General features: G+C 40.6%; 1 protein-coding gene across 2 annotated transcripts in view; it reads left to right on the forward strand.

Annotated features, from left to right (window-relative positions):
• The first annotated feature begins 366 nt into the window (after window positions 1-366).
• LOC143880173 (pectin acetylesterase 5-like) overlaps window positions 367-25,899 on the forward strand; it is a 49,172-nt gene continuing 23,639 nt past the window's right edge. Inside the window, exons 1-7 of one of the 2 annotated variants that reach the window (XM_077382963.1) lie at window positions 367-773; window positions 14,638-14,720; window positions 15,819-15,948; window positions 20,305-20,384; window positions 20,522-20,611; window positions 23,287-23,411; window positions 23,809-23,869. In XM_077382963.1, the coding sequence (XP_077239078.1) occupies window positions 560-773; window positions 14,638-14,720; window positions 15,819-15,948; window positions 20,305-20,384; window positions 20,522-20,611; window positions 23,287-23,411; window positions 23,809-23,869 (783 nt within the window). In that variant the 5' untranslated portion in view covers window positions 367-559. The remainder of the gene's footprint in view (window positions 774-14,637; window positions 14,721-15,818; window positions 15,949-20,304; window positions 20,385-20,521; window positions 20,612-23,286; window positions 23,412-23,808; window positions 23,870-25,899) is intronic. The other variant, XM_077382962.1, reaches the window with a different exon arrangement.

A 25,899-nucleotide genomic window follows, 5' to 3' on the forward strand; every position in this document is an offset into this window, starting at 1 on the left:
CATCATATAAAATTTCATATTTTGAGAGCCAAATCTAATAAAATGGAACAACGATCAATGTTAGGAAAAATTGCCAATGGAGGACATCAAAATACGAGAATTGCCAACGGGGGACACACTTTTGAAAAATTGTTAAAGAGAGGGACGAAATGGGGTTATCAAGTCTCTAAAAGGGGATTTCAACCCTCTAAATGGGGTTATCAAATTCTCAAAAGGGGGTTATCAACCCTCTTTAACAATTTTTCAAAAGTTAGTCCCCCATTGGCAATTCTCGGATTTTGATGTTTCCCATTTGCAATTTTTCTTCTATGTAAGTAATACCTGCCAGGGTGAATATATCCTCAGGTAGTGAACGTTAAAGGGGGGTAATCCCCAAACTGATATTATGTACAAAAACGACACCTAAATCCAACGGTTCTTACGGTTCAAACGTCTATTTCTAATCTCCACTTGCTAAAAAAACACGTTCCCTCTCAGTCTCAAGTCTCTGGATCCCCATTTTCCATGACTGGATCTTTGCATCCAGTCTAATCAACGATCAAACCGATTCTTCTCTGCAATGCCAAATCCTCGGCTCCGCAGTTCCGTTTGGTGGAGAAAATGGGGAAAAGAAATCGCCATTGGAGCGGCGGGATTCACGATCTTCTTGTTGGCTCTCAAATCCACATCCTGGAAAAAGGAAAGTGATTTGGATTTGAACAGAGTTTCCATACAATCCGATCCTGCTCTCATCGATCTCACTCTCTTGCCAAATGCAAAGGATCGAGGCGCAGGTAAATAATTTCCATTTTCCCTTTGATTTTTGTTGAATGCTCGATTCAATTACTCCTTTACTTTTCTGGGTAGTTCTTTCCATGCCCTAGATTTCTAATAAAAGAGATGGATGATTGGGAATTTTGTGGAAAAGTTTTGAAAAGTAAAATATTTGTAAAATTGCCTACTTTTTTTTTCATATTATTTCCCTCTAAATTATGGGAAGAAAAAGTTTTCCAGAGAAAAAATATTCCATCAGAAATGTTTTTTCTTGCAATCCAAACAGGGCTGGAAGCAAATTTTTACTTGCATTGGGAAAACTGTAAAATTTGTAATTTTTTCGTGTTTAGCAGGGAATTTATGGTACCAAATTCAGATTTCTTTGTTCTACATTCTGTAATTTCATCCCCTAAAGTGTTATATAATACAATGAAGTTTTTGTTTCTAGGACTGTTTTGGAACTGATCACTGTATCACCATCACATATGGATACAATGTAATATGAAGCCCATGTTTATGATGTTGACCATAAACCGTGTTTGATTTCCGTTTTCTTTATAATCCAAGGTATTTTGAGGCCCTAAACTTATTTTCTTAGTTTATGCTCTTCATTCTCTCACTTTTTACAACTTACTCATAGCAAAATGGAAAATTTGTTAGTATGGATTTTTGATTGAAAAGTGTTGAGAGAGGTAGAGAAAAGAGAGAAAGTAAAGAGTGAGAGAAAAGATTGAGTTAGGATTCTCCCCCTCAGTCATGTAATATAAATAATAAAGAGTGAAGTACAAAGACAAGTATGTCCTTGGGCATTACAATAAAGATTTTAAGACCTGTTAACACTCCCCCTCAAGCTGGAATGTAGATATCTAACATTCCTAACTTGTTACAATTATCAGCTAACTTAGCTCTACTTAGAGGCTTCGTGAACATGTCTGCTAATTGATCTGTAGATCTGGTAAACACGGGAGATATGTAGCCTTGTTGAATCAAATCTCTAATGAAATGACAATCCACTTCAATATGTTTGGTCATCTCATGGAAGACTAGATTCGTGGCAATGTAAATGGCGGATTTGTTGTCACTGTATAACTGAGCTGGAGAAGAAGAAGAAAGAGGAAATCCAATCTCTGAAAGTAAGGAACGTAGCCACATGAGTTCCCCACTCGTATGAGACATAGCTCTATATTCTGCCTCGGCACTGGATTTAGACACGACATCTTGTTTCTTACTTCTCCATGAAATAAGATTACCTCCAATAAATGTGCAATATCCTGTAGTAGACCGCATATCAGCTGGAGATCCTGCCCAGTCTGCATCAGTGTATCCTTCAATTCTCTGGTGCCATGCCTCTGAAATAACAACCCTTTACCTGGCGAACTCTTCAGATATCTCAATATCTGAAGTACAGCAGCCCAGTGTGAAGTGTGAGGTGAGCTCATATGCTGGCTAACAACGCTAACTGCAAAGGTAATATCTGGACGTGTAATAGTAAGATAAATGAGCTTACCAACTAGCCGTCTGTATCGCCCTGGATCTTCTAACAGGACTCCCTTCTCAGGGAGTAATTTCATATTCTGGTCCATAGGAGTTGAGGCAGGCTTGACTCCCAAACAACCTTTCTCGTTAAGAAGATCCAGAACATACTTCCTCTGTGAGAGGTAGATACCCCTAGTCGAATAAGCAAACCTCAATGCCCAGGAAATACCGAAGACAACCCAAATCCTTAGTAGAGAACTCTGTCTGAAGGAAAGATTTGAGCCTCTGAATGCCACCTGTATCGCTACCAGTGATAATGATATCATCGACATATACTATCAACAGAACACAACCAGCCTGAGACTGAAAACTGAAGACGAAGTGATCAACTGCGCACTGCTTCATGCCAAAGCGAATAAGTGTAGCACTGAGCTTCCCAAACCAGGCTCTCGGAGATTGTTTGAGACCATAAATGAATTTCCTCAAACGGCAAACAAGAGAAGATCTCTCCAGTGTTTAAAAACGCGGTTTCGACGCGGAATGCGGCCGAAGAAAATCCTTGTCGACTCGACGCGGACGCGGTCAAGAACGCGGTTGACGCGGTTGACGCGGCCAAGTCAGATGATCCCAACCCTCCGATCTATAGAACTTTCCATAATATGCAGTTATCAATAGATTTAGGATCATCTTGTGGCAATCATTTTTTTGGGCACAACCTATTGATGTTTTGACCCAACAAATAGATGGTTTGGATCATCCTATGCGTGAGCCATACAAAAAATATACCAGATGTATTATTTTTCAAGAAGTACTGTAAGGCTCACATTATAGGATGTAAGACATCCATTTGATGAGCCACGTCTGGTCCATTATTTTTCAATTAGTATTGTACTGCTTATAGTATAACATGATCCAAAGCGTGCGTTGGATGAGTCGCCATCTAAAATTCTAAATACAATGTGCTTAAAAAATCATTTTCATAGGATGACCCAACCCTCCGATCCATAGAACTTGCCATAATATGCAGTTGTCAATGTATCGAAGGATTAGGATCATCTTATGGTAATGAATTTTTCCACACAACCTATTTATGTTGTGGCCCACCAAATGGACAGTTTGGATCATCCTATGCAATAAGCCATACAAGAAAGAGATCATCCAAAAGTTATAGCCATTTAAAGTAATAAATATTGAAATGAATTTTTGAGCATAACCTACTTACGTTGGCACCTATCAAATGGACGGCTCAGATGATCAAACCAATTAAAATAGATATGACAGGGGATTATCCAACGGTTTGGATTATACAACATTAAAAGTTTAATTGCAGCTAACTTTTTCATAGAAAAATGGGTAGCCGCCCAGTACACCTATGCCTGTGTTTAATAAATGGCATTAGTGTTTCTTGGAAGGCTGAATCCCACGTGGCATTACCTCAATTGATGGCTATCTGTAGCTCAATTTGTCTTTTCATATTTACTTTGACTGTGTTTTCAAAGTGTTTTCCTTTTAGCAAAAGATAAAAGTCATAAAACAAAAGATGTGAATTCTCAGTCCATTTTGAAACGTTCGATCAATATTTTACTCCATCAGGCCCATTAGTAACATCTGTTTTTTTAGCATTTGCTGGATAAACCAAATCCTAAAAAAAAAGAGAAAGAATAAAGGAAATAAAGTGTCACAATCGGAGGTAGAAAAGCATTAAATGGGTCTGACTGTCAAAGCAATTTTGAATTTTTTTTCCTTTTTTTTAGGGAAATGTTATCAGCACTATTGTATTTTGATGCGGGCACTCCTCACTTTATTAAAACTTAAAAGTAGGGTATGGCCCGCATCACAGGATGATCCAAACTGTCCATTAGATGGGCCACAGCCTAAATAGGTTGGGCCTCAAAAATCATTTCCATAGGTTGATCCTAACCCTCCGATCTGAATGTTTGAGGGTTGATCCTAACCCTCTATAGATCGAAGGGTTAGGATCAACCTATGGAAATGATTTTTGGGGCCCAACCTTTTTAGCATGTGGCCCATCTAATGGACGGTTTGGATTATCGTATGGTGCGGGCCATGCCATACTTTTAATAAAGTGAGGAGTGCCCTCATCAAAATACAGTAGTGCTGATAACATTGCCCTTTTTTTATCAACTGATAAGGTTAGTGATAATATATCCCCCATATTTTACTTGGAAAAGCCACTTCTAGTGTGTAAGTAACTAAGTATTACAAAGATGTGGCTGTCCCTGTAAGAAAAGGGTGGAAAATATCTTATCATCCCAAAAGAGTAATAAACTAATAATGGCTTCATTTCTTACTAAAAAAGTTAACACAGAACCTTTCTTCTCCGGTTCTCCCTTCAACTTAGGGTTTCATACCTTCATCTCCTTCTTTCTTTGAATCGCCGAAGGCAAAGAAAATGGGATTTGCGCAAGAAGCTAAGGGAGATCAGACATTTCAGAATCGGATGAAAGGAAATGGGATACCCAGCACAAATTTATAGGTACAAATCACATTATTTGTTGTTGAATAATCATATCTTTTCTAGAGAAAACATTTCCTACACACTTGTGTAGGTCAGTTACCTACACACTAGCTTAAAATACAGTGGGGGCCCACATTGTTTGGGTGATCCAAACCATTCATTTGAATGGTCCTCACAGAGATAGGGTGTCCACAAAAACTCAGATCCATAGGATCATCCCAACCCTACGATTTGTAGAGGTAAAATGGACGTGTATAAACCTTCACAAATTAGTCCATTTTTTGCCTCCATAGTTTGAATGGTTGGGATGATCCTATGGATCTGATTTTTTGTGGACACCCTATCTATGTGAGGACCATTCAAATGAATGGTTTGGATCACCCAAACAATGTGGGCCCCCACTGTATTTTAAGCTAGTGTGTAGGTAACTTACCTACACAAGTGTGTAGGAAATGTTCTCTCATCTTTTCTATTGTCTTTCTGAAGCTAAGATTTGGGAAGATCAACCGGTCAGATAAATCACGACGGATCACCAAGATTCGTCTGTCGGTTGATCACATCCAAGAAAATTGAGAAAAAAGGTTATTCGAGTTTGAAACTTTGAATCGGCTTGACTCGGCCTGGACTCGTCGAGTCCGTGACTCAGAAAAGCGGTCGGCACGAATCCGCGTCGACTCGGCCGAGTTCCGAGCCGAGTCAACGCATTTTTAAACACTGGATCTCTCCCCCTGAGCAACATATCCAGGAGGTTGCTCCATATAGACCTCTTCCTCCAAATCACCATGAAGAAAGGCATTCTTTACATCCAACTGATGAAGATGCCAGCCATGATTCACAGCAAGGGATAGCAGGACACGGACAAAAGGAATTTTCGCAACTGGTGAAAAAGTCTCGCCATAATCAATCCCATATGTCTGCGTGTACCCTTTGGCAATAAGTCGAGCCTTAAGGCGCTCAACTGTGCCATCAGGAAGGTGCTTGACTGCATAAACCCAGCGACAACTAACGGGGCGAGCACCATATGGTAGAGGGACCAAATCCCATGTTTGATTGGCCTGAAGGGCCTGCATCTCAAGATTCATAGACGCCCGCCAGCCTTGATGATCAAGTGCCTCCTGTAGAGTCTTAGGTAGAGAAATAGAGGACAAAGACGAAACAAAACTACGAAATACAGGGGTGAGAAAGTCATAAGACACAAAAGAGGAAATGTGATGAGCAGTACTGCGAGACCGAGTGCGAGAGGCAATGGGAGAGTCAGAATGTACCTCAGAAGTGGGGATCTCCGGCTGAGATGATGATGGCTCGGGCGGGGCTGAATGAGCAACAGATTTGGTCCGACGCTGATACTGCTTCAATGGTGGAGGTAGAGGGGCTGCACAAGGCGCTGACGTCGGCATAACAGTAGAATCAACTGTAGGGGAGGAACTGGACACCGGAGGTGTAGAAACAGGGATGGGATCAGGAAGAACCGGAAGAGGAAGAACAAGAGTATGCGAGGAAGCCTCCTGAAGTGTAGAGGGGGAGGGATCCAACGAGATGGACGGACTAAAAAATGACTGAGTCTCAAAGAATGTAACATTCGCCGAGACAAAGGATCGTCGCAGGTGAGGGTTGTAGCAATGATAACCCTTTTGGGTCCGAGAGTAACCTAGAAAGATACACCGTTCGGCCCGAGGATCCAACTTATCTAATCCTGACCCAAGAACGTGGACAAAACAGAGACAGCCAAAAACTCAAGGTGTAAGAGGGAGAGGGTCAGAGGTAGAACGGAGAATCGAGAACGGAGAGGTGCCACCAAGGACCGAAGAGGGAAGCCTATTCGCCAGGTAGCATGCTGTGAGTACAGCATCAGCCCAATAGGTCTTAGGGACCCGCATTTGAAAGAGTAGTGTCCGGGCCCCATCTAACAAAGAGCGAAGCTTCCTCTCAGCCACTCCATTCTGCTGAGAGGTATGAGCACATGAGGACTAATGAAGAATGCCTCGCAAATAGAGAAATTCCTGAAAACCATTTCAGTAAGAGAAATATTCCTTTGCATTGTCAGTGCGAAGACATTGGATAACACATGAGAATTGATTACTAACTTCAGCATAGAAATCACGAAACACAGAAAAAACTTTAGAACGGTCTTTTATTAAATAAGTCCATGTCATACGTGACTAGTCATCAATAAAGACCACAAAATAACGAAATCCAAATAAAGAGGTAGTTCTCGCAGGACCCCATACATCAGAATGAACAAGAGCAAAAGGGTGTGAAGCCCGACTAACAGTCTTAGAGGGAAATGGCACACGATGATGCTTCTCAAGTTCACAGGCCTCACACTGAAAAGACCTAACAGATGAAGAAGGAACAAAAGGAATCCTGCGTAAACGCTCCATAGACGGGTAACCTAGACGGCAGTGCCACTGGTATGCATCGACCGAGCCATGTAGAATCGGATGGGACAGAGTGCAGTCGAGACGATAAAGGCCATCCACCTCACGGCCCGAGCCAATCGTCCTCCCAGTCGAGAGATCCTGAAAAAGACAATATGAAGGAAAAAATGAGATAGAACAATGAAGATGCTTTGTTAATTGACTAACAGAAAGTAAACTGAAAGGTGACTTGGGGACACAGAGCACATATGATAATGTAATGCCTGGTGAAGGGGAACAACTGCCAACACTAGTGATAGGAGAGGTACTCCCATCAGCAAGAGTAATAGAACGTGAAACAACATGATGAAAATCATGTAAAGATGACTGGGTACCTGTCATATGATGAGATGCTCCCGAATCAATAATCCAGGGGCTAGAACTAGAGAGGAACGAAGCAGGAGAACTACCTGGCTGAACAAGACCAGCAGTAGGAGGGCGGCTGGCAGACCTGAAATGCTGTAGCTCATCATAGTCGGCACGAGAGACGACCATCTGATCGGTCGGAGTAGCCAGTGGTGTCTGTGAGGGGCTGTCAATAGGAGCAAGCGAATCTGGAAGGGCAAGATGTGCAGTACGGCCCTGACGAGGATATGAAGTGTGACGCAGCTCAGGATGGAGATCAAAGCATGTCTCGTGATAGTGACCCTCACGCCTACAATGAGTACAATAGGGCCGAGCTCGACCTCGACCGCCACCCTCTCGGCTAGTATCGCGACCATGACCGCGACCAAAAATGCCTCCTCCTCGGGAAGGGCGGTCAGCGGCTCCATAAGCAGCAGTAGTCGAGACATCCACAGGAGTAGGAACAGTAATGCCAAGTGCACACTGCTGAGCTCGTAAAAATACCTCCTGAAGAGTGGGTACAGTACCAGACCCAAGGATGTGCTGTCGAAGATGAGTGAACTCTGGTCTAAGACTCTCAAGGAAATGAACAACACGGAGCTGATCCCGCTGTCTGGCTGCCGTGGTAAGATCAGTGGTGAGAGGCATAAGAGCATCCAGCTGCTGGCAATAGGAGACAAACTGTCTGTAGTAATCATGGACTGTAGAATCACCGCGCCTGTGACCCATCCAGCGCGAATAAGTGTCGCAGAGACGGGCGACATTCCCCTCACCAGAATATAATGCCGCAGTGTGCTCCCATACCTTTTTGGCAGTAGGGAGATCCATCATGGTGCTAGCAATGGCAGGGGTCATACTCTGCCATAGAAGTGTACGAACAAGGGCATCATCTACATCCCAATCATCGAAGGTAGGGTTAGTCTCAGGAGGGGGATCACGACGAATAATAGAAATCTTTCGTCGGGCCTTCAGATATGTCTCCACAGCAATCTTCCAAGTCAAATAGTTGGATCCATCAAGACGGGAAGTGGTAATCGGTGGGAATGACGCATCCACCGAAGACAAAGACGACGACGCAGCCTGATGCGGTTGGAAACTAGTAGCCATAGCTGGAGTACGAATAGTAGGGTCCTCAATATGAGGGGTATCTTCCATAAGAGACCGGGAAGAAGACTGAAGAGGACCAACAACGAGCAAGTAGAGACAAGGATGAAGACTATAAGCAAGCTAATAGACCGCGGCCTCGTGAGGACAACATATGCATAAGGAGGCATGAGATAGCCTCACGACATAAAGACAAAGTCGAGACAACTCTGAGCCACAAACATCGCAATGATGTAAGTACAAATCCAGAACAACACCATGAAGATAGTGATCAAGCCGAACAAGAAAATCTAGGGCATAGCTATGACCGAAAAGAAGAAGAAGAGATTATGATGGATCAGATTAGGGCAAGGAAGAGTGGGGAAAAGAGGGTACTATAGCGATGTACTGTAGCTGGTACTGCAGCGATTCACTGTAGCAGTACTGTAGCGATGTACTGTAGCAGTACTGTAGCAGGTATTGTAGCAAAGAATGGAGGGGTTATGGTTAGGGTTAGGGATGGAGAAGATGGAGGTGGATGTTAAGGTTAGGGTTAGGGGAAAAAAAAAGGAAGGAAAGAAAAGAAAAGAAAAGAAAAGAAAAGAAAATGGCCCTAAGCATCCATGCCCTAGAGCTCTGATACCATGTTGAGAGAGGTAGAGAAAAGAGAGAAAGTAAAGAGTGAGAGAAAAGATTGAGTTAGGGTTCTCCCCCTCACTCATGTAATATAAATAATAAAGAGTGAAGTACAAAGACAAGTATGCCCTTGGGCATTACAATAAAGACCTAAAGACCTGTTAACAAAAAGGAACAGGGTATTTATACATCAGAATGTCCTCAAACTAATGGAAAGTGTTGGGATAAAATCGGTATATCCGGTACCGCCCCTAACACCAACAACAACCCCAAATACAAAACACACTCAACAAAAGCCCATGCAAAGGATCTATCGGCTCCGACCCAATCATCTACTAGAACCCGTGCCTCACACCGTACCGACTCTCCAGAAAAGGAGGCACGTCCGTGGAAATCCTGCCACCAAGCGGAAAACTCCGGGCCCACTAACGCTTTGTTTGTGAGCGCAAGATCACAAGCTCCGCCAAGCTAGTACGTACAGCCGGATTTTGGGCACCATTAGATTGGCACCATCCTTGGGACCTCGATGCCAAAGTCAAAAGCCTCGAAGGCTCCATCTCACCCTCAACCTAGCGATAGAGTAGCAACGAGGAGCCAAAAACTAGCAAGATCAGCCACCCGCAACCGGAGAAATGGTTGTCTCCGGTGATACACCGGCAACCATGAACATGTTCAATCAGCTCGCTCAACAATTCAGAGACGTTAATAACGCCCTCCGGCAAGTGTTGCAAAGGCTACCCCCTCCACCGTCCTATCGTCATTCCTCCAGACAACGATGCTCCGCCTCCCAATACAATGGAAGGACACAGATCTTCTGAAGGCCACAACCCGAGAAGTAGGAGAGCTTATCGCCATAAGCAAGGTTCGGCATCAATCAGTAGTCCACCGCCAAACCCCATCAAACGAACCATCCGCGGAGAGTGATGAACCGACAGAACCGACCCTCGTAAACCTCGCATGCCCAAGATAACCTTCTGCCGAGCGAGCTCCACCGGCGGAAGATCGCCGTCTAGTAGGTTCCACTATAGTCGCCCACCTCCAACGACAGATAAAAGAACTCCAACAACAAATGAAGTCACCATGTGACCCGGATCTCCTAGCCGAGTGGGATAGTGAGATCGCCTAACCAATTGTACCGAGGATCGCTGACGCATCCATCTTTGCAAATTTTGACATGCCCCATCTAGACCTATATGATTGAGCGACCGACCCATTGGAATTCCCCTGGACTTACTGACGGGCAATGGTACTCCGGAATGCGTTGGACGCTGTGATGTGCAAAGCCTTCTCCGCCTACCCGAAGAAAGATGCAAGTAATTGGTACAACCGACTGAAGCCGAACTCTATCGAGACGTTCCATGAACTCGGTAAGGAGTTTGCCACCTCTTTCGTTAACAGTCGGCCCCACCAGAAACCAGCCGACACTCTCTTAGCCCTTAAGCAAGGGCGTGATGAAACTCTTCGGAGGTTCATCAATCGCTTTCGATCGGAACTTCACCAAATCAAAGAGCCGAATTTCGACATGGTCCGAGCCGCTCTCTGACACGCCATTCGGGACCGAGACATGAAAGTCTCCCTGAACGTCAACCCGCCTCGGGATCTTCAGGAGTTCATGACCACCACCGACCGATACATCAATAACGAAGAGTAATTTGCCATGGAGAGGGAATTAGAACTCGCTCTGGTGGGAGAAAAATGCAAGGATGAGTCACGGCCTAGTTAAACCCACAAACAGGCCCGACATGTTGACCGACCGAACAACAGAGCTCCGACCCCATCGTTTGACAGACTCAATTACACTCCCCTAAACACTACAATGTCCAATATTCTGTACGAAATCAGGAACAAAGAACCGATACAATGGCCTGCAAAAATGAAGAGTATCGGCCGAAAGCGTAACGTCGGCAAATATTGCCATTATCACTACAACTGACAGTTGACACCACCTCAAGAATGAGATCAAAAGACTTTCGGGACTCGGTCGGATCGATTGATATCTCCAAAACCCGCCAAGGAGCCATCAACAACCAAAATCCGAGGTCCATCAGTCTTTAGAGTGGCCTCATTCACCCAGTCGCCGCCGCTCACCCGAACATCACAAAGCAGAAAGCATCTGTCAAAGATCACCAGACAGAAGGTTGGAGGCACCCAAAATTGCTGGAAATATAGACCCCATCTACGGAGATCTCGCATCGGGAGGACCAACCGAAGAAGGCCGGGCGTTCTATGCCAGACAAATAAACTCCGTGGAAACTCTGGCGAAAAAACAACGATCGGAACCAAGGAATGATTTGGCCATAACCTTCACCGAAGAAGATTACAAAGATTTCCAACGCCCACATGATGACGCCATAGTGGTTTGTTTGGCCATCGCCAACTTCAATGTCGGCCGAATCCTTGTAGACACAGGTACTCCACCAAAGCGCCTTCGATCAGATGCATATTGGAAAAGACCGACTCGAGTCGGTTGACTGGTCCATTTGCAGTTTCTCAGGGGGAGAAATCAAGGTACGAGGAAAGATTGACATACAAGTAACGTTCGGTACCTACCCAGCCCAGAGGACCATCATGCAGACTTTCCTAGTGGTACGGGTACCATTCACTTACAATGCAATCATCAGAAGGCCTGCCCTAAACGAACTGGGGGCAGTGGTATCCACTCCCCATCTAAAAGTAAAGTTCCCGACGAAGCATGGGGTTGGAGAGATCCGGGGCAACCAAAAAAGGCCCGCATCTGCTATGCTAGCCTACTCAAAAGAAAAAAGCCGCCAAAGAACCCTTCTCTATAGGCGGTATCGATCCCAGAATGGAGACCACTCGAGGAGAACAGGTCGAAGAACTCACCAAAATCCCTCTCTTCCCCGATTCAGAAGATCAGACGGTCCAAATAGGATCGCTTCTGTCAGGTAAGGCTCGATCCGACCTTGTCGTTTTCTTAAAAACTAATGCAGACATCTTCGGCTTGGTGACCCTCCGATATGCAGGGCATTCTCGTTGATATTGCGGTTCACAAGTTAAATGTGGACTCGAACTTCAAACCCATCAAACAAAAGAAGCGTAACTTCGCCACCGAACGACAACGACATATCAAGGAGGAGGTAGATGAACTCCTCAGTACCGGGTTTAGTCGGAAGATCTGGTACCCTGAGTGGCTCCCAACGTTGTGATGGTGAAAGAAATCAAACGGGAAATGACGGATTTGCATCGACTTCACCGACCTCAACAAAGCTTGTCCGAAAGATTGTTACCCACTCTCCCGAATAATCATCTCATCGACGCCACTACAGGATACGAGATGCTAAGCTTCATGGACGCCTTCTCCGGGTACAACCATATTCAAATGTACGGTCCTGACATCCCCAAAATTTCATTCATCACTGACCGAGGGCTCTTCTTTTACGAAGTCATGCCCTTCGGCATCAATAATGCGCGAGCCACATACCAGCGCCTCGTCAACAAGATCTTTGTTGATCAAATTTATGGTACCAAATTCAGATTTCTTTGTTCTATATACTGTAATTTCATCCCTAAAGTGTTATATAATACAATGAAGTTTTTTTTTCTAGGACTGTTTTTGTAAGCCCAATGGTTCCCACCTTGGCATTGGCATTCCTATCTTCTTTTGATGATTCTAAAACACAATTGATTTTATTTTACTAATGTGTTTAAATGTCTTAGTTGTAGATCATGATAGTTTGATATCAAGGTTGCTTGGATCAAGGCCAAGAAGCTCTCATTGGACCACATTCGGAAGGTCAAAGACGTGATCCAAGACGCAAGAAGACTTGAAGCGGTGCAAAGTGAAGATCGTTTTAATTTAAGTCTTTTTAGATTGTATAAATCCAATCCTAGTTTAGGTTTTGAGAAGCATAAAATGGAGTAAATCGCACACCCCTAAATAGACTTATAATGGTAAAGTGATTGCCCTTGTGGTGTTCTAAGACTTTGGAACCCTCACGACAATCCCATCTATGTGTGAATAGGAAGTCCAAAAGGCCAAAATCAAATCAGCACAAAATCTGAAAAATCTGCTGAAAATAGGCTTCTCGGAACGTTGAGAATGTCCTCGGAGCTCCGAGAAATGGTCTAGGGATCAAATATTCAATCCCTGGATGTTTTCTCGGAACTCCGAAAATTTTCTCGGAACTCTGAGAAATTCTCTCGGAACTCCGAGAATGGTCTGAAGGCAAAAAAAATATAGCCGTTGAGAATTTCGCAGAATTACGACTATGCCCCTGTAACGGTCATATTTGGGCTTTTCCTATTTATATGGGTTCTAAACTTCACAAAATATAATCCTTACACTCTAAAATATTATTGGAACACCCTAAGAGTGTTTCAAGCTTATTTTTGTGCCTCTCAACCTCTAGATTAAGGATTTGGATTATAGGCTTTATTTGTACATCTTCTTCAAGTTTGTAAACCCTTGTGTGGGATTTTTTCTTTTCTTCAATCATTGTAAAAAGGGTAAGTGTTGGTGGAGACGCATAGCCATCTGCATAGAGCGAGTGCCTAGGACGTAGGGCTATCCTCAGTGTATTTGGGTTGATTCCCCTCCGTTAAGGGAATCAGACTAGTGAAGCCATCAAGAGTTCTTGGTGGAGTGGAGTAGGTCCTTGGTTTGGACCGAACCACTTAAAAATCTCCGGTGCACTGTTTCTTGTCTCCTTTACATTTTATTGCACTTGTGATTTTTTATCTTCCGTTGTGCTTGAGTTTTAATTGCCATTATTGTTTTTAAGCTTCCGCGTTTTGTATTTGGCAAAATGTTTTAAACCCTATACATCCCCCACTTTGGGTTGCCATCTAGGGCCAACAAGGATTTCAGTTTTTGAACTGATCACTGTATCACCATCACATATGGATAAAATGTATTATGAATCCCATGGTTTATGATGTAGACCGTAAACCATGTCTTATTTCCTTTTTCTTGATAATCCAAGGTATTTTAAGGCCCTAAACTTATTTTCATAGTTTATGCTCTTCATTCTCTCACTTTTTACAACTTACTCATAGCAAAATGGAAAATTTGTTAGTATGGATTTCTGATTGAAAAGGAACAGTGTGTTTATACATCATAATATCCTCAAACTAATGGAAAGTAGTGGTGATATTTACATTCCCCGACAAAAATTGATGTGCAATATCATACAATGTGCTCACACTAACCTCATACCTTTCATTATTCACAATATACCTCTGTACACAACACACATGTATATAAGCATATTTGCAATCAGACTAGTGTTTGAAGTTTCTAAATGCAAGTACCCCAGTGTGCGTACAAGATTGTAGATGAAAGTCAACTTGTGCACTTACATGTTAAGACATACGGAATGTACAGGCCTGCACAATTTTATCATTCAAAACCACACAAGTCTTATCAGTAAAAACATGAAATCATATAGCCAAAAAGCAAGTGCATTATGAATTTTGTTTTGCTTGTAGTTTGTTTAGATGGAAGCCCCCCTGGATACCATCTTCAGAAGGGATTTGGATCTGGCTCAAACAGTTGGCTTCTCCACATAGAGGTGACCCCTTTTACATTTTAGCTCCATTAACTTCTTATTCTTCAATAAATTGTGGACTTCATTTACACCTCTCATGACTTTCGATCATTCGACCATTAAAATTGTTATTAATTTGTACCTATCAAACAGATTATTACTCATTTGTACAAGCGGTGTTGTTAATGCCAGGGTATACCATGTGGAATGCCAACAAATTTCACTTTTTCTTCCTAAAAAACTAGCCATATGGATTTTAATGTTTTCATTTTATTGTGGAACATCTTTTTTTTTTTTGTTTTTTTTTGAGAAGGTATTTATTGTGGAACATCTTGGTCATTGTTTCATACTTTTTCTTGTTATAGTTTTACAAAGACCACAACCTCACCTGAAGCCTGCTAAGGTTGGTCACCCAGAAAGTAATTTGTACATGTGTACCACCATGAGTTGATGTGGCAATGGTTTCATTTGAGTGATGGGAAAGATAATCGTGGGCGTTCCTTCGCAATCTGTTGATCCTCGGATCATGGAGCACAAATAACGTCACTTTGGATTGCTTGATCCAATATTAGTTTCAATGAAGAACAAATAAAAAACATAGCAAACTGCGAACCTATTAATGGAGATGGAGGTGCAGATGGCACAACTTTCCATGTACAATTTCATTGTTATATATTTAATAGAATATGAATGAGCTGTTGTAAAAACTTACAATATCTTCTTCAGATGTTTTTGAAAAGAAATTTAATTGATATTTTCTGATCCTTGATGACAGATATGGACATTGTGGTTTTGTTTCCAAATTATTCCATATTTATTGTAATTGAGGCCACTGCGATACCTGATCTTGGTACTCGTGCATTTTGTAGCTATAGTTTTGAGTCCGTTGTGTAGATGTCTGGCCCACTTGTTTTTTCCGATTTTGATGATTTGCTCAGATTCATCATTTGAGGTAAATTTACTCTGAAGTCATTGAGGATGGTTAGGCATGTCTGATTACCCTTTCCAAACCTCTTCAAAAAATGTATGGTGTTGCTTGTTACATTAGGACAGATGATGGAATTGTTAATGCATGATTTTTGCAGTAGGTCTCACTTTAAATTATTCCTGTAAACGTTGTAGGGTGGTGGTTGGTGTGATACATTAGCATCATGTTCTTCCCGCAAAGTAACCGCGTTAGGATCATCAGATCATATGGATCACCAAGTTTCCTTTTCTGGCATTTTAAGCGATGGAAAATCACAAAATCCTGGTATAGATTTTTCTGTTCCCACATATGGCTTAGATTAGATTTTGTTTAGTCTCTTATCTTTTTCATACTTTTATTTGCAATGGGGCCTCTGGAAACCTACTGATGAAATGTGCCTTTCTATGTTTGAATCTCAGTTCTTCAAATGATGCTATTCTAGTTTTTCATATGATTCTATTCTAGGGAAGTACACTATATATTGGTCTTCTGAGGACTTGATTGACAGTTACAACTAATTTGGCTAGATATAGGGATCCAAATAATTTGGCATAGTCAAATGGTAAAAGAAAAGAATGTTACATGCTCATATGAAGACTTAATTTGCTGAACCTGCGTGGTCCTGCAACTAATCACATTCGACTAATTACAATGCTCCATACTTAAATCACCATGAATGTTCTTATGACCAATTGTTGGAACACAACTTTGGGTTTGACCTAGCTCTTTGTTCTTAGTGAGTGCTTAATGATGATTAGCCCATTGATGGAATGAAGGAAAAATCCCTCCTATGGTGACATGGCCCTTAGAAGTACTAGTTAAGATTCAATCGGTATCTTTGGACATGGAAATGGTCAGTATTTTCACTTCTAATCATTTATTACTTACACATGTTAATCTCGTTTCTATGGATTCACTGGTACCTATTGATTTTAATAGATGCATGACTTGCTTTGTTATGCATGGTATGCCAGCCTACCTGAGTTTTGGTGTGCGTAGATTTTGGTGTATAAAATTGTCCTGAAATACATGTCCATTTTTCATTTTTTGATATGGATCCCAGGGTCTTTGACAAGTTTGACTGTCTGGAGGTGTTTGTGTTCTTTTTCCTTTCATGAAATACTGGATTGATGGAAATGCAAGTTACTTCTTATAATCATAAAACATTCTCACCACACAGATACCCCAATGTCAAACAATGATTTTCTTAATCCACGTTTTTTTTCTAGCTGTGCATGTGACCATGGATTTAAATTTCTGTTTCGGTTTTGGACTCAGCCGAAACCGAAATTTCGGCCGAAATTCGGTACAAAGACATGAAAGCTCAGTTTCTGGGTCGAAATTTCGGCCGAAATTCGGTAAAAAATTAAAAAATAAGCATTTTATAGAAATTTCAGCAAATTTCGGAGATTTCGATTGCGGTACATTTTAGTTTCAGTCTTGACCGAAGACCAAAATTTCGAATTTCGGTCCAAATTTAAAACCATGCATGTGACACAGATAAAGGAGATCCAAGGATTGGAACCCCAAGTTCGGTTATAACAATTCCAAAAAATGAAAATAGAATGAGAAGGGAATCAAGGGATAAACAATATAAACTGAAAATCTGATTAATAGTACCCGAAATATTTGAAGACGTAGAGGAATCCACCATGTTTTCACTCCAAATCAAGCTTTAACGGCTTCAATTATTTTTATCTTCAAAATGTTCCAAAAATGGTTTTAACCTGGTGTGTACTTTGCTCTCCTTATATAGATGTAGTTTTACTTTGAAAAAGAAAAAAAGAAATAACACCTAGATAAAAGCTCAAAGCTTGAAAGAATAATTGACAAATGGGAAAAGTAAAAATAAAAATAAAAAATAAAACTCCAAAATGCCTCCTAAAATTTGGTTGAGTTATGGTAGACCACCGGAAAAGGTGAAGGAAAATATTAGAAAGATGGGGGTTCTTTTTTTGCCTTGTTAATAACCAAAATGCCCTCCACAACTTTTCTAGTACCATTTAACTCCTCTTAGCCTTCTGTCCTAAATACACTTATGCTTTCAAGACAAAATTGGTAAAGAACACCCTTTTCATGCTTGGGTGTTAATGTCAATATTTTGAGATGCATCATTCCCTTCCGGTTCAAATAAATTCGTCTTTGAGATATCAGCAACGTTGGCAGCATTCGAAATTTCCACAACGCTTGGTAAGTCAATCTTACAGGCATTGTCATTGGATCTTCTTCAGAACTTTGCATGGTCAATCTTCTTTGGCTTTAGCTTGTTTTAGGCACCAACTGGGAATTGTTTCTTTCGTCGGCAGTGTTGATCAGCTTTGGCTTTGTACATGGTATTGCTTTCTTCTAACTGTGCATTTGTTCATGTATGGCTCCAATATTTTCCGCCGTAATTTCTTTATCTTCACTAACCTTTTCGAAATTTCGTAGAGGTACCAAACCTAGCTCTTATGTCGGATTTCTGCCATATATAACTTCAAAATAACTTTTTCCAGGAGATCAGTTTACAGCTGAAATGTATGCAAACTCAATCTTTGATAGAGCCATATCCCATTGAATGAGTAGAGGCAATTTTTTTTTAAAAAGGAATGAGTAGAGGCATGTAAAGACTGATATTTTTTCTTTTGCCCTTTGGCGGTTTGCTAAATTTGGCATCTTTCCACAAATCGCCCAATGTCATGACACATTTTGAGCCAAAAGTTTTTTTAAAAACTAAAGCCATTGTTTTGTCTGGCTCAAAATGTCACACAAGACTATCACTGTGCAACTCAATGGTAATTTTTTCTCAAAGTAAACTTTTCGGTACACATAATTGAGTTCTCAAGAAGAGATACTGAAATTCCAAGGGTGGTCCCGAATTGGCAACTAATGAGGAGGTGAAATTTAGGTTGCTAACAAGTTTTAACCTTTTTAAAACTCAAACCCAAATTTAGAAGATTAAGAGATCAAGATGAAATTCAAGCACACAAGTTAAATCTAGAGGTGCAAATGCAAATAAAGAGCAAGAGTTTAAGAGAGAGTGCACCCGAGATTTAAAGTGGTTCGGTCCTCAAAACGCGAGGCCTACTCCACTCCACCAACCAAACCCGTTGATGGCTTCACTAGTGATCTTCTTAACTTCGGCGAAGATCAATGCCGATTATAATTCCAACCGCCTTTAACGTTGGTGGCGATCTTCACCACGGAGAGTGGGCTACGCTTCTCCGAACACTCGCCCGATACAAAGTTCTTGAATAAGAAGGGAAGAACAAAAACTCCCTCACAAGGGTTTACAACTTTGTAGAAGATGTACAAATGGAGCCTATGATCCAAATCCTAATCTTAGAAGATGAGAGGCATAAATAAGCTTTGATTCACTCTTTGAATGTTCAAGTAAAGTTTAAGAGTGTTAGGATTGATATTTGGTATGTTAGGAATACCCATATTTATAAGAAAACCAAAATATGACCGTTCAGTGGCATTGTTGTAATTCTTAGAAAATCCCCAACGGCTAAAAATCCGACCGTTATAGTGTTCTCGGAGTTCCGAGAAAAAATCTCGGAGTTCCGGGAATACAAATAGAATTGAAAAAAAGGCTACTGGACCATTTCTCGGAGCTCCGAGGAATGTCTCGGAGTTCCGAGCTCAGAGCTCCGAGAATTCTCTCGGAGTTCCGAGAAGCCTATGTCAAGCAGATTTTTAATTCTGTTTCCTGGGCTTCCAATTCTCAACCAAGTTGGGATTGCTATGAGGGTTTCAAGGTGTTGGAACACCACAAGGACAATCTCTTATACATTTAGGGAGTGTGAGATTAACTTAATTATGCCTCTTAAGATCTAAAAACTAAGATTGGATCTTATACATTCTAATATGACTTTGATCTTCAATGGATTCTTCAAGTCTTCAATTGTCTTGGATCTCCGATGTCTTTGGCCTTCATAAGCGGTTCAATGCGAGCTTCTTTGGCCTCAATCCAAGCAATCTTGTCTTTACGCAATTATGATCTACAACTTAGACAATCAAACACATTAGTGATTATAAATCACTTGTGTATTAGAATCATCAAAATAAGATGGGAATTGCCAAGGTGGGAACCATTGGGCTTACAGATACCCAATTTGTATAGATAAAGCCTTATGTTCTCTATTTTGTGCTTCAGCATATTTCTTGAATAAATAAGCATCTTCCTTGTAAAGTTCTTTTTAAGTATTTAGATCCAGTGTGTAGTGCATTAATAAAACACTCTTTTGGCTAAGTGCATCAACCACTGAATGATACTTCCCAATTTTGTGCTTCAAAGTGAATGGGAATTCTTGCAAGTAAGATAGCCACTTGGAATGTCTTGGATTAAGCTTGTACTCCACGATTTTGTGCTTTCGTGAATGACGTGGAACTTGGATGATGGCATAAACTCTATATCATAGGTAGAGTATCGTAAAATGGAAGAAAAAGGGAAATAAAAGAAAGAAATAGCAGTAATTTGGCTAAGTAATTTATCTCTGACCGTTTCTGTTTTCCTTTAAATTTCTAATTCTGTAACAACCGATTTGGTTTTATTAAGAGGTATCCAGGTCTATGAAGTGCTTGATTTTGATTAATTTCTTGCTTTCTACCTTTTTAATGATTTTGCTCTTGTTAAGGATTTCTGACAACTGTTCTCAGATTTCTTTAACTGGAACAAAGTGAAGATACGTTACTGTGATGGTGCATCTTTAGCTGGGAACATGGAGAATGAAGCTCAGGTTGCTCTGATCTGACATTCATTGCACTCCTTGCTTTACTTGACATTTATTATTCACTAACTGTTTGTGATACTTCCCATTTCATTTGAGAGATACTAGTGGTTTGAATTACTTTTGTCTGTATTCTGATGGCATAGAATGGGACAACTCTCTTCTTCAAAGGGCAACTTATCTGGGAGGCAATTATGGATGAGCTGCTTTCAGTTGGATTGGCAAATGCTAGACAGGTCTCGCTCTTGTAACTAAAACATTGTTTCTTTTGGTTTATTCTGAGTAAATATGACAGAGGATTTTGTTTGCATTGAATATGAAATCTGTTAGACGTTAGATTTAGGAGAGAAAGAAGATGGGAACAAGAGGCTTTGACAGAATCGTATGTGGGAGAGAGTCAATGCCGTGAGCCTTCTCCCCCCATACGTAATATATATAAGGAAACTGTTGGTGAGCTCACCAAACTTATGGTGAGCTAGCTTGCCCAATCACATGGGGGGCCACTTTGTTAGGATGATCCAAACCATTCATTTGAAAGTCCCTTACATAGATGGGGGGTGTACCAAAAATCAGCTCCATAGGATCATCCTAACCCCTCCATTTGTGGAGGACAAAAATGGGGCAGATTTGTGTCTGTCCATTTTTGTCCTCCACAAATGGAGGGGTTAGGATGATCCTATGGAGCTGATTTTTGGTACACCCCCCATCTATGTAAGGGACTTTCAAATGAATGGTTTGGATCATCCTAACAAAGTGGGCCCCCATGTGATTGGGCAAGCTAGCTCACCATTAGTTAAGCTCACCAACAGTTTCCTCTATATATATATATATATATTTGGAAGACAAAAATGCCCCTAATTGGGCGTCAGTACATTTAACACTCCCCCTCAAGTTGGAATGTATATATCATACATTCCAAGCTTGTTACAAGAATCTTTCAATTTTGCACATCCCAATGGTTTGGTAAACATATCTGCAAGTTGATCTGCAGATCGGGTAAATACTGTGCAAATCTCAACACTCTGAATTTGATGACGAATGAAGTGACAATCAGCTTTAATATGCTTTGTTCGTTCATGAAACACTGGATTCGTTGCAATATGAATTGCCGCTCTATTGTCACAATATAATTGTGCTGGGGACGTCGATGTGAACCCAATCTCTGATAAGAATGAGCAAAGCCATATTAGCCAACCCGAACCCGACCCCGACCCGAACTCAACCCGGGTTGAGAAAACTCAACCCGAACCCGAACCTAGTGGTGTTCGTTTCGGTTATAACCGAACCGAATAGACCGAAATAATTTCGGTTATCAAATTTCGATAACCGAAATCGAACCGAAATTTCTAAAAACCGAACCGAAATCGAACCGATTAAAAATTCGGTTATTCGGTTATAACCGAATAACCGAATAGTGGGAGAAAGAGAGGGAAAAAAGCAAAATCTCGGTTTGGATCGGAGGGCTAGGATCATCCTATCGAAATGATTTTCTGAGCACAACCTAATTAAGTTGTGATCAATCAAATGGACGGTTTTGATCATCCTATGGAGTGCCCATATAGCACTTTTTTTTGAAAAAATAATGGTTTTTATCATAATTTCGGTTATTCGGTTAACCAAAATTTTTTTTTTTTGTTGTGATAACCGAACCCGAATAACCGAATTTCCAAAAAAAAAAAAAACCGAAACCGAACCGAAAAAGGAAAAAAACCGAACCGAACCGACCAAACCAATTCGGTTCGGTTCGGTTATTCGGTTATACCGAACTCAACCCAACCCGACTTTTTCCCGGGTTGAACCCGTCGGGTTCGGGTTGAGCCCGCCCAAGTTGCACCCTTAGATTCAATAATTTCTTTGACTCTGTGTCCTTCCACCAGGAGGATTCCTGTAGGAGATCAGAATCTGAGATGTTCTACAAATATAAGAGCCCATCTTTTGGGAGGACTCTTGCTAAGAGTTCAAATATTAAGATTATCTACAGCTCGAAGCATCTTCCTTCTTGAAGGATTCTTATAATAGTTCATGTTTCAAATTTTTTTGACAAACCTGTGCCCCACTTCGACAAGGACTGTTGATAGAAGCATCTACAAAATATACACAATTAAAATGGATATCTAATTTCAAATTTGTTTCCTATTTGTAAATTGTTTTACTTATAATTGCTTTTGATGAATAATCATACGTATTTTTCTTTATAAGTATTGTAATTGATGCATAACATAGCCGGAAGTGTAAAGTTCCCAAAACTTAATAAATCCTCTTTTAAAGAAGGAAATTGATCTCAATATCTTTGTGTTCTTTTTCATGCGCTAGTCGTATTATCTTCATCATATTTAATTAGTTTCATTAAAAGGATATGCCACTATGGAGATTGACTGGCTTGACTTGTTACATAAGTAAATTTCCTGTCTTTGCTTGATGATGCCAAGATGGGTAGACTGCAAACATTGCTGTATTTTGTTTGCTATAAACCTCACAATAATTTTCTTAGCTAGGAGAAAGCATTATCCATTATTCATGAAAATTGAACGTAGCATTATCCATTGTTCATGAAAACTAAATGTTAGGTTACTATATACATGGTGTTCCCTTTCTATTGCCCTTCTGCCACTTTGGTTCCAGATCTGCACTTTAACCATCAAACCCTATATGTTATGTTGTATTCAATGTGGGGGCTTATCACGCAGAACCAACCAAGCTTTCATCAATCGAATATATGGGGTTCAGTTTCTTTCAGTGTTCAATAATTAGATTTAATACTTGTTTATAATCTTTACTCTATCACTATGCATGTACATATCTGAATTGATACGTACTTGAAGTGCATGATATATATTATAATGTTATTCTACTTTAGCAAATAAGAATATCATGTTCCAGTTCTTTTCCAATATGTTTGATTGTTTTACAGGCTCTTCTTTCGGGATGCTCTGCTGGAGGATTGGCAACTCTCATTCACTGTGATGATTTTCGAGAACTTTTGCCCAAGGGTGCTACTGTCAAGTGTCTTGCAGATGCTGCTTTTTTTCTTGACGAGTATTTTTTATGGCACCTTTAGTTTTTTTCCTAAATATTGCTCTGCTATGAAGAGTTTTACCCACTCTAAAATCTTCTTCCCATGAAGTTGAGTTTCTGGTAAAATAATCTAGCTCTATAGAATTTTTTGCATGGGGTTGGAGATGTTAATTTTTCATCGTAAATCTCCTAGGGATGCCTATAGTTTCTGAAAACTTCCAAAACCCTTGGAAGGGCAACTGAGAAGACCGTAGCATAATGGTGCTTTCAGATTTCATAGAATGAATGACGGGGGTGATATTCATATAATAGTTTATTGCATACATTAAAAGCATGCTTTACTTATATCATGTGTAATTATTTTATTGTTTGATTTCACACCTTTCTTATTCATTTCCAACTTTTTCCTCCATTTCAGAAAGGATGTTTCCGGGAAGCCCTCCATGCGGTCGTTCTATCATGATGTGGTTGCCATACAGGTCTTGTCTTTTGAGAATTGCTTGTTGTATGTTAGATCTATGTTGTCATCATGTTCTTGCCTTTGTCTTTATCTTGTTTAATTTAAACATATATTTAGTTATTTATCATTCGCTTGAAGCTCTCCTAAACATTATTGTGATTGCCAAGTAATATTGGTTTTATGCCATATTTCTACTTCTATGGTACTCTTGTTTTTTATATTTGTAGGCTCCACCACCAGTAGTTCTCACCATGAGTGGTGTTTGCTTAGTGCTTCTCTGGCCTCTAATTTCTTTGCAAGTTGATACTGTTTTTGAAAAAGGGGTTTTGCATCAATTAGATTTCACAATGAATAGAATAACCTATTCTTCATGAAATCTAATCGGCAAAATCAGAATCACCACCGGAGAGAAGGCTCCAAGACCTAAAGATGATCTCTGCATAGTCTGCGGAACGAAAAGGAGGTTCGATATCTGGTTACAAGGTTGGAAACCTCGCCTATTTTAAAACTGGTCTCTAATAATGAATTGAGGATTTTGATTAAATGTCTTGATCAAACTTTTTGGATGTTGAATTCAATGAAATATGAGCATACAAGAATGAAAATCAAGCAAGAATGGAGAGATTCCCACACCTGAAATTTTTGGTTGAATTCGTAGAGATGTGTGACTTCTATGATCCCAGATTTAGGTCGTGCGGCCTCTAGAAGGGGCTGTGCGACTTCTCTAGAGAAACAGTTTGTCCATAAATCTCTCTCATTTCCAGTTCTAGAATTCAAAAACTTCAAGGATTTTTTTTTAAAATGAAAGCATTCATTTCATTGAATCGTTCAAATACTACCCAAAGCGTAATTAAAAAATGGATTCATACTAATAATTATCAAGGAACAATTCAAATTCATTGCAATATGAAAACGTATGAGAAAACAAGAACGAAGCCATGGCAGAATCAGAGATTGAAATGTAGTCAAACCCATGGGTTATGTGCTGAACGTATCCATAGGTGAGAACCAGTTCACATAATAAAAGACCTCAAATCCCCAGATTGTGTTAGAGTTAGTACCCTAAAAGCTAGTACAATTCGTATATCTTGTCACAATAATATTAATAAAGGAAATATTTCCTGACCCCTATTGGGTATTATCAGATTGAATATGTGTGATGTTCTCGTTATCCGACACATATTCGTTCTTAGGTAGCAAAGTAGGAATACCATGCTCAAGGATTCACAGATCGTAGGGAGTAGGGAGATATGGTATCCCGGTTCTTTGCAGACCTTTAAGTTTCCTGGTTAGCGCCGAAATTGGACGTCTCCTCCTGTACACAACCAGCACCAGTCTTGCCTACATGCACATATCGTGAGTGGTTTATCTCAGTCACTTGGGTAGTGCAGAGGCGATGCCAGAAATTTTGCACAAGGGGGGCAAAAATTATAGTAATTTTTTTTCTCCAAACAAATGAAAGCAATATTATAGTAAAGGGGGGCATATTTTAGAAGGAAGGGATATAAAAATGGAAAAATTAAAATTTTATACTTATTTTCTATCTTAGGGATGATTGGAAAGGGGGGCATATTTTTTAAAAAAAGGGGTAAGTAAAAAAAATATTAAAAAAATAAAGCTATATTTTTTTTCCCAAAAAATTAAGGGGGGCAATTGTCCCCCTTCCCTTTCAAGTGCCATCGCCCTTGGGGTAGTGGACCCTATGCAAGAAGAGTGGGTGCGACGATGGGATCGCCCACCGAACAGGATCACACTAGAATAGCCTGTGGACAGGAGTTAGTGAGGCTATTCTGCAGGATCGACCGTCTGATCTCTGCAACAATCCCACTAACAACTTGAATGACCAATTTATATCATTTGGATAAGGGTCCCGCATTTAGTAGATTGCATGGACGGACTAGTTTGGATACATTTGCTTAGTGTGGCTGTAGTATTAGAGTTCGGGGCTTGACAGACACACGTCCACAATAGCTAAGAAAATTTGATGTGAGGGAAAAGATTTACATAGTACTTCTGGTGCATACATATCGTAGGGTGCATTTGGAATAC

Source organism: Tasmannia lanceolata, unplaced genomic scaffold (assembly GCF_043159265.1).
Source record: "Tasmannia lanceolata isolate RefF3 unplaced genomic scaffold, GAP_Taslan_0.1 ptg000006l, whole genome shotgun sequence".
Classification (NCBI taxonomy): Eukaryota; Viridiplantae; Streptophyta; class Magnoliopsida; order Canellales; family Winteraceae; genus Tasmannia; species Tasmannia lanceolata.